At 40.1% G+C, this 10120-nt stretch overlaps 1 protein-coding gene and 1 non-coding gene across 2 annotated transcripts; one reads left to right on the top strand and one right to left on the bottom strand.

The window, feature by feature from the left end:
* Window positions 1-7120: 7120 nt before the first annotated feature.
* LOC121049232 lies at window positions 7121-7834 on the bottom strand. The gene has a single exon (XM_040505907.1). It carries the CDS (start codon window positions 7832-7834, stop codon window positions 7121-7123), a length of 714 nt encoding a protein of 237 aa, XP_040361841.1.
* A 2179-nt stretch (window positions 7835-10013) lies between these two features.
* On the top strand, window positions 10014-10120 carry LOC112168614. The gene has a single exon (XR_002924373.1). It is a non-coding gene; the product is annotated as a small nucleolar RNA R71 (small nucleolar RNA).

The following is a 10120-nucleotide window of genomic DNA, read 5'->3' as shown; positions in this document are numbered from 1 at the left end:
AGGCATTAACCACTAAAATATAATTACAAAAAGCTAATCTAAAATGGATTTTTTTTTTAAGGCCGCCCGATTCCTCACCCCCACACTTAAAACCAACATTGTCCTCAATGTTGTCAAGTGAGCTCGAAAGCTAAATCTAAGTCGGAATTAGGCATGAGAGTGAAGTCCGGGCGAAGGCACAAGAAAAACCTACACAAATATACTAAACTAATTGCGGAGAAAAGATACGGAAACCCCCTTTGGTGACCCTCCATTGCTCACGACCTTTGAAGAAGACTAATATGAGACACCAACCTCAAGGCACAAGGCCTTGACTTCCTTAACATATGCTCCACAATAGCTCAACGTGCCCATGAGAAAGTCGACTCCATTTAGAACATAGAATGTCCTAGAGCAATGCACCACACAATAGGCAAGGGTCCTCCATTAAGCTCATAACCTTGATCCCATCAATTCACAACCCAAAGTCATCCTCCATGCAAAATATCTCGATATTCTCCAAATTTCAACCTCCTCCCAACCTCCCAAAAATAACAAGAAACTAAACTACCTACCACAACTATCAACAAGGAAAGTAAACATCACAAGTAATGCTAGGGTTGCCTCCCTAGCAAGCGCTTTGTTTAAGGACTTCATTGTCGGTCCATATGTCAAGAGAGTGAGTCAAGGAACATCTTGAAGGATGATCACCTCCTCTTAAGAGTCAAAGGTAGAGTCCATATAGGGCTTCAATCGGTGCCCATTTACCTTGAAGGGTTCTCCACAATTTAGATTCTTGATTGCTATAGCACCATGTGGGAAAACTTCAACTACTTCAAAAGGACCGCTCCACCTAGACCTCAACTTCCCGGGAAATAACTTAAGCCTAGAATTGTATAGGAGAACTTTTTACTTGGGAAGAAATGTCTTCTTCACCAAGTGTCGGTCATGTATCACCTTGGTCTTCTCCTTAAACAATTTGGCACTTTCATATGCCTCTTCCCGAATCTCCTCCAACTCACAAAGATCAAGCTTCCGCTTCTCACCACTTACTTCCAAGTCAAAATTCAAAAATTTGCACTACGCCAATAATACCTTCAGACGACAGTTTTGGACTGTAGTCTGATGACCTTGTCTGCTGCTGTGAAAGCCTGTGTCGTCTGGTAGGAGAATCAGACAACAACAGAAAACTATCATCTGATTTGCTTTCGTACGAGAGCAGACATGTACAAGTCTGTTGTCTGAATACCAGAAAGAACAACAGACCTAGATGCTAAGTCTGTTGTCCAAAGCAAAGTATGTCGACAGCAGTCGAACGGAAAACAACTTGTGAAGATAGTCAGACAACAGAAAATTGAGAAAACCATTGTCTGTTTATATTTAATACAATAGAAGATCTTATTTTGTTGTTGTGCGTTTTCTAATTAGGCAATTGAATATGTTTGAAAAATATTGTGATTAGGTGGTTCATACAACAGTTTTTGCATTCCACTTCTTAATGTTCAATTGTTAGACAATAGGTTTTAGTTAGAAGAATTATCAGAGAGAATCATAACACATACATTGATTCCAAAAAAAAAATTTATTCCATCAATAATATGTTCATCCCAACATTAACACATACTAATTAACCCTGCCTATATATACCTAAACATAAAGGCCAAAAACACAAAGATCATCTAAGCAAAGCAGCATTAGTATCTTTATTAGAACCCTCCTGTTGTAGCTTGGTCTCCTCATGCTCTATGTAGAGAAACATACACTAGTTTTGAGCAGCACTGCCAATACTTCCCAGTAGTAGCAATCATGAAGTCATGAAGTACCACTGCATTCAAAGTGAAGCCCAAATAGCAAAGCCAATAAGACCTGCAAATTCATGCATATTAGTTTCAATAAAAGAAGTAATCTCTTCATGCATAATAGTTAAAAGTAATCACTTTAACTTGTAAGTACTATACATTTCATACACTCATAACAGTAAGGATTGATGATGGCCAGACATTTGATGAAGCCAGAAGCAAACCTCCTCTTTTTGAGAGTGAAAATTAATGGTTTCCTCAGCTTCCTTCAATATGGGATTAATGACCAAGCTGCATTTTTCCCAAGTAGAAGAATTTCAATCCATGTGCATTTTCTGGACACAAAATTAAACCAAATGGATAAGAAAGAACTCTTGATAAGAATGAGATAATACAGTCAAAATGACTTCAAACAGAAACGTAATGTATAATTATTCTTATTTCCAAACTAAAGTTTTAATTCCTCTATGCAAGAAGTCAATTGGATGCCTTCAAAACCTAATCTATACATGAATTAATGTAATTAAAAAATGTATGTAGCCAACTAAAGCAAAGATGTCAATTCATTTGGTAAATATCAAACCTGCTGCATATATATATATATATATATATATATATATATATAGTTCCAGAGTTTGGCAATTAACATTGTAAGCCCAAAAAAATACACACACAATTTGGCAATTAGTAGTTTAAGAAAAAAGAAGTTCCAAAATGTGTAAAAGGATATACATTGAAAACTCTTACTACACAATGAATTGGTAAATATTCCTATGGGCATTGAAAACCAAGGATATACATCAGAGGCCACATCTTAACTTGCTTATTACAACCTCCAGAGAACACAGTTGTCCCATCGTCTTTCCAAGTGGAGCACAAAACCTATATTTGCATATATGTATAAGAATTCAGACTCTGAGTTAACCATCATACCATAGATTGCTGACACTATCCAAAGAAGTAAAAAGGTAAGAAGTTACGTGGTAGACTTTCTACGAATCCATCACCTTGATGAGGGTACCAGATCATTAGTGGCAAGGGTGCTGCCATTGCTGGCAGCAAACCTCCTACCCGTTGTGGCTGCTAGCTTTGCTACTCTTCAAGATTCACCGAAAAATCGATTACCCTTCTCCAAATCTACCTCACAGTCCCCTTGCAAATTAAAACACAATTGGATCACATACCACTCACCAACCAATTAAAAAATTTACAAAAACTCAAGCATTGACCAAACAAAGTTACTCAACCACAATCCAATTCTCTTCATTTTAACCCAATTCGCACAACACTCGTTACTTCCTCACTCTCATTCCATTTGGGTACACAGATCAACCACAATCCCCTCAATTCAGACCAAGATCGAATCAAAGTCCCAAGCTTTTTTCACTGGGTAGTCAAATTTTCACCCAAACCCAACAAAAATATTGACCCCAGATTTTGGCACAACTCACAAAATCAAACCAATTCCAGATTGGGTATCTGAATTTTCACCAATGCATATGAAAACAAAGATAGAGATAGAGATAGAGAGAAGGGTGTGTTGACCTTGAGAGAGTGAGAGACTCGGAAAGTGTTTAGCACATCACAAATGGTTTCGTAAACCAAAAGCTAGCATCAGAGAGAGAGAGAGAGAGAGAGAGAGAGCACTGTAACAGCGACAAACAGCTATAATGAAGAAGCTAATGAGAAAAAGCACCACTATCTGAGAGACTTGATGGGATCAAAATCGGGGAACACAGGCCATGGCGTCGCGGCTTTCTCAACATGAGTGCGGTGAAGAGCAATTGCTCGGCGACCGTGGGCTGGGGTTTGTTCTTCGACCCCCAGCTGTACGGTTTGGTGGTGGTGGTGATGAACGCTAATGGCCGGAGGCTGGCGAGTTGCAGCGATTGAGGCGGAAAATGGAGTAAGCTAGGCTCGGGCTGAGGAAGAGTGAAAGAGGGACAAAAAATTAGGAAGGCTGCTAGGATTTTCCCCTTTAAATTGGGCAACTCATTAATTCAACTAGGGCAGTAGAATTCGAAATGGAGGGAGTAAAAAAATTGAATTTTGGCTAAGTGTGGGAAGTCGATTAGGGCGGCAGCATTTATCAACTCATAAAGCTTAGACAATAGAAATACACAGCCATTATCTGAAGGAGAGTTGCACACAAACGTAGAAAATCTGTTGTCTGAATATATAGTCAGACAACATCAAATATCAACATTATATGAATAATAATCACACAACAGAATCACAAAAACAAAAAAAACTATTGTCTGAAGATATAGTTAGACAACATCAAATACTGACATTATCTAAATAATAATTGCACAACAGACACATAAAAACTATTGTCTGAATTAAAATTACTCAGACAACATCAAAATGCCACCATTGTCTGAATAATAATTGCACAACAGAGAAGTAATAACTGTTGTGTGATTGAAACCATCAGACAACATCTTTTGTCAGCCATTGTGTTAATCAACTTTTTACAACATCAATGTAGTAACTGTTGTCTGAATTGATTGCTTCAGACGACATCAAAAAAAATAATCATGGTCTAATTTACAATTGTACAACAGCAATGTAACAACCGTTGTCTCATTCAGAAATTGGGACGACAGAATAATTCTTGCTGTCGTCCCAAAGTTTCAGACGACAGTTAAATTTTTTGCAGTTGTCTAAAGCATGTTGTCTGATGTCATTATTGGGGTAGTGTTGATAGCCCACATAGCTTTGTGCTCAAGCTCGACCGGAAGGTAACAATTCTTTCCATAGCATAAACGGAAGGAAACATGCCAATAGGAGTCTTATATGCAGTCTGATAGGCCCATAAAGCATCAAGTTTAATGGTCCAATCCTTTCTAGAAGAGTTGACCGTCTTTTCCAATATCCGTTTAATCTCCCTATTTGACACCTCCACTTGACCAGAGGTTTGAGGATGGTAAGGTGTGGCAACCTTGTGCATGACCCCGTATTTCTTCAACAAAGCATCAAAAGTCCGGTTGGTAAAATGTGTCCCACCATCACTAATGATAATCTTAGGAGTCCCAAATCGAGAGAAAATATGCTCCTTTAAGAACTTAGTGACTACCTTGGAATCATTCTTCCGTGTGGCCTTGGCTTCAACCCACTTTGAAACGTAATCAACCGTAACTATGATATATTCATTCCCATGAGATTTCGGAAAGGGTCCCATAAAGTCAATGCCCCAACAATCAAAAATCTCAACTCCTATAATGTTAGTGAGAGGCATTTGATCCTTGGAGGATATATTTCCGGTCCTTTGGCATCTATCACATTAAAGACAAAGGTATGGCAATCCCAAAATAATGTAGGCAAAAAAAAACCGGATTGAAGAATCTTGAAAGTTGTCCTCCTCTGACCAAAATGACCTCTACATAAAGATGCGTGGCACAATGAGATAATCTTTGGGGCTTCCCATTGAGGAATACAACGTCTAATCACTTGGTCTTTGCCCACCTTCCACAAGTACGGTCGTCCCAAATATAAGACCGAGCATCACGAAGAAACTTCTTTTAAGAATGTGCATCATAGTGATCCGGAATGAAAGTACAATTGCTAGCCCAATAATTCACAAAGTCTGTAAACCAAGGCATCTCAATATCAACATGGAATAGGTACTCATCGGGAAATGCTCAACCAATGGTATAGCAGAAGAATCTCCACCATGCTCAATTCTAGACAAATAATCCGCAACAAGGTTTTCCCGACCCGGCTTATCCTTGATCTCTAAATCAAACTCTTGGAGTAATAGCACCCAACGAATCAAATAGGGCTTGGCATCTTTCTTACTCAACAAATATATCAATGCCGCATGATCTGTATGGACTATCACTTTTGAACCCAAGAGATAGCCTCTAAATTTTTCAAGAGCAAAAATCACCGCTAGTAGTTCTTTCTCGGTAGTAGTGTAGTTCATTTGAGCCTCATTCAAAGTCCTACTAGATAGTATATAGCATGCAAGCGCTTATCTCGCTTTTGACCTAGCACGGCACCCAAGAAAAAATCCGATGCATCGCACATAATTTCAAATGGGAGTGACCAATCGGGAGCAATAATAATAGGTGCTTGTGTCAACCTCTCCTTAAGCAACTCAAAAGCACGTAGACAATTGGAGGTGAACTCAAATTTAGAATCTTTCGCCAAGAGATCACATAGAGGTTTAGAGATTAAGGAAAAATTCTCAATAAACCGCCGATAAAATCCCGCATGTCCCAAGAAACTCCTCACACCCTTCACACTAGTCGGAGGTGGTAACTGTGTAATCAAATCAATTTTCGCCTTGTCAACCTCAATGCCTTGTGATGAAACAACATGCCCTAATACAATCCCCTCATCTACCATGAAATGATATTTCTCCCAATTCAAGACCAAATTGGTCTCCTCACATCTTGCAAGTACAACTGATAGATGGGCAAGGCAATCATCGAAACTATCTCCATGTATGCTAAAATCATCCATAAACACCTCCATAAATTTTTCGGTCATATCATGAAAAATAGAGATCATCAACCTTTGAAATGTAGCGGGGGCATTGCAAAGCCCAAATGGCATTCTCCGATAGGCAAAGATGCCGAATGGACAAGTAAAGGTGGTCTTATATTGGTCTTCGGGGGCGATTGTTATTTGGTTGTACCCGGAGTACCCATCCAAAAGCAATAATGAGAGTGCCCTGATAAACGATCCAACATCATATCAATAAAGGGTAGGGGAAAATGATCTTTTCCAGTAGCGGCATTCAACTTCCGATAATCAATACATACACGCCACCCGGTTTGTACCCTTTGTGCTACCTCTTCTCCTTTTTCATTTGTTATCACCGTTACTCCACCTTTCTTAGGAACAACTTGCACCGGTGAAACCCACTTTGAATCGCTAATTGGATAGATCACACCCACATCAAGTAACTTAAGCACCTCGAACCGCCTCCATCATCAGAGGATTCAATCTCCTTTGAGCATCTCGCACCGGTTTTGAGTCCTCCTCCAAATGAATACGGTGCATACACTTAGAAGGAAAAATGCCCTTAATGTCGGCAATTGTCCACCCTAAGGCATTCTTGTGCTCCTTCAAAACTCCAAGAAGCTTCCCTTCCTCCAACTCACTAAGCTTTGATGAAATAATAACCGGAAGGGTATCATTGTCTCCAAGAAAAACATACTTCAATGTGAGCGGCAAGGGCTTCAACTCAAGTGTAGGTGGGCTCTCAAGAAAAGGTACTACTGTAGTAGTAATATGAGGCAAAGGCACTATTTTGGGCTTGCATACCTTTTGGAATGGCATTATAGTCTCCATGTTATTCACGTCCTCCATTATGTCATCATCATTAAATCTCAAGCTAGACTCCTCAACAAGACAATAATATTCATCGTCTCTACTCGAAAACAATCTTTGTGATACACAGAACTCTTCATAACATCAAATATTCGAAACCCAATAGTCGTGTCAAACACAGTCATAGTTAAGATTCCCTTTTGAACATCAATCTTGGTGCCCGCGGTTGCCATGAATGATCGCCCCAAAATAATGGGGAGCTCATCACTATCAGTACTCAAAGGCTCCATATCTAAAACCACAAAGTCGGCGGGTACCAATATCTCATCAATTTTCACCAAGTCATCCTCTACTACTCCTCTTGGATAAACCACACTTTGATCCGCCATTTGCAATCTAATCTTGCCCGGTTTAATGTCCTCCAAAGCAAGTGTTTTGTAGACTTCATAAGGCATAAGGTTGATACTCGCTCCAAGATCTAGAAGTGCCTTATCAAAATTTCTCAATCCAATGGTACAAGGGACGGTAAAGCATCCGGGATCTCCAAGTTTAGGAGGAAGCATTTGTTGAATCACGGAAGAGGCCTCCTTTCTAAGAAACACATTTTCATCATCCCTAAACCTTCTCTTGTTTGTGCACAATTCCTTCAAGTACTTGGCATATGAGGGTACTTGCTTAATGGCATCCAAAAGTGGAATATTAATATTCACCTTCTTGAACAATTCCATGAACTCCACATTTTGACGCTCTTTCTTCTTGTTGAGGTCTTGCATCCTCTTCACATTAGGATATGGCAAATTTGGCTCTTAAGAGAAAACTAATGGTGGGGTAAATTTCAAGTTACCCATGAGACCCTTAAGGGTGCTCACGGTCCCACTAGGATCCCTAGCCAACACGACCTCCCCTAGTGAAGAATAGACCGGAGTACTCCTATCCTTAGGACCTCCACTAGTCATATGAGAATCTTCCGCCTTGTTTCTCCCCTTTGATGTAGACTCCGAATTTTGAGCATGAGGGTTCCTTTTAGAAGAGTCTTCCACCTTATTGCTCCCCATATGATCACTAGAAGATGATGCAATAGTAGTAGGCCCAAAGTGAACATGCTTAGGTGGTGTGGATGAAGTAGATACATGAGACTTTGAAGATGTAGAATGAGATAAAGAGGTCTTCCTTCCTTGTGCTCCTCCGGGAAGTACATTTTCTTCCTCCTCGGCTTCCTTATCCACCCCTTTATTTCTTCCTTTTGTATGCAAAGCCACATCACCCACTCCAATTTTCGGGGGTACATTTTCTTCCCCCCGGTTCCCATCCGCCTTTGAATTAATATCATGCATATTTAAAGAATTTCTAACATTGCCACGAGGTATATTTTCTTCCCTCGTGGCACCATCAATCAATTCAAAATCATTGTCATCACTAGAGCAATCCTCTACCATAACATACTCATCACTAGAATTTGAAATGGGGGAGTTGGGTGCATGCATAGGAGAGGGAACATAACCATTATAAGAATGGGATGAGGAGGAATAGGGGTCATACATATTATCATACACATGCAAGGGAGTAGGAGATCAAGTTTGTGGCCTGTGCACCTTATTATCGTATACCTTTCCACTTCTAAGAATAGATATAGCATTTGCTTGCTCATTTTGGCGAAGATTAGGCACCGTATTGCTAGGAAGAGACCTTTGCGGTCTTGAATGCATAGAAGAGGCCATTTTCCCAACTTGAGTCTCCAATTTATGCAAGCCCGCTTGAAGAGAATCAATAGTTTGCTTGTTGATCGCATTTGTAGAATTTTGAGCTTCTATGAGTTTACTCATCAACTATTCAAAACCGGGTTTGCTAGGTTCACTAGAATGCAAAGGAGCATGTGACATAGATGTATGATTGTAACTCCCGCCTTGGTTGCCTCCATGAAAAGCACTAGAACCACCTTGAAACTTGTTGTTTCCCTAGCCACTACCTTGCACAAATCTGGGAGGACCATTTTGAACATTCGAACCATAAGGATACGTGACATTCCCATGTGTACCATGCATAGGTGAAATCTGCCCTTGATTGTTGTGAGGGCCAAAAGATGAAGAACTTGAGCCATTTTGGCTATGCGATGTACCATAGTAACCTCCTTGACCTTGGGGTACAAAACTTGAGCCACTCGAGCCTCTTTGAACATAGTTAGAACCTCATTGACCTTGATGACTATAAGAACCACCACTTTGTGAACTTGATCCACCTTGGTTGCCTCCCCATGAAAAATTTGGGTGATTCCTCCACCCCAGATTATATGTTAGAGAGTAAGGGTCATTCTTTTGTTGCCTTCCTTGAAAATTATTTATTACTCTTGCTTGCTCCTCCACAAAATCGGGATATTGATGTGCTAAATGGCATTCTTGAGTAACATGGCTAGGAGACTCACATAAAAGACAAGTAGAAAGAGTAGAATGCATGGCCTTGACTTGTGAAATGTGTGCCTCATGGTCTTGCTTCTCAAGTAATTGCTCCATCTTTTTCTCAAGTCTATCTAACTTTGAACTCATCATTCCATCACTTGGCATAGACACCTCATAAATCCCACGACCTCTAGGTAAAGGCTCTCGGCCTCTAACATTATCAACACCATGCTCACAAGTCCGTGGCTCATCATACAACTCACAGCTCCTCCTTAAATCATCAAGGGTGTCACGACCTCTCTTAGGCTCATCATAGGAATCTCGACTCTTATGCTCATCATATAATTCTCGGCTCCTTGGCTTCTCAAATTCATCTCTTGGTCTTCTTCTTCGGTCATGAGAGTCCCACCTTGCACTTTGTTTAGATAAGTCCTCAATGATACCCCAAGCTTCCATAGCATGCTTATTTTCAATGCTTCCAAGTGCGGCATTATCCACACGTCTTCTAGATTCCGGTAGCAAGCCTCTATGGAATGAATCAATAAGTAACCACTTATCTAGGCCATGGTGAGGGCATCCAAGGTCAATGTCCTTGAATCTCTCCCATGCCTCATGCAAAGTCTCTCCATCAAATTGAATAAACCTCAAGATATCGTCTCTCATACT

This window comes from Rosa chinensis, chromosome 5 (genome assembly GCF_002994745.2).
Source record: "Rosa chinensis cultivar Old Blush chromosome 5, RchiOBHm-V2, whole genome shotgun sequence".
Classification (NCBI taxonomy): Eukaryota; Viridiplantae; Streptophyta; class Magnoliopsida; order Rosales; family Rosaceae; genus Rosa; species Rosa chinensis.
The sequence above is the reverse complement of the archived record's forward strand: the minus strand, read 5'-3'. Positions and strand labels throughout refer to the sequence as shown.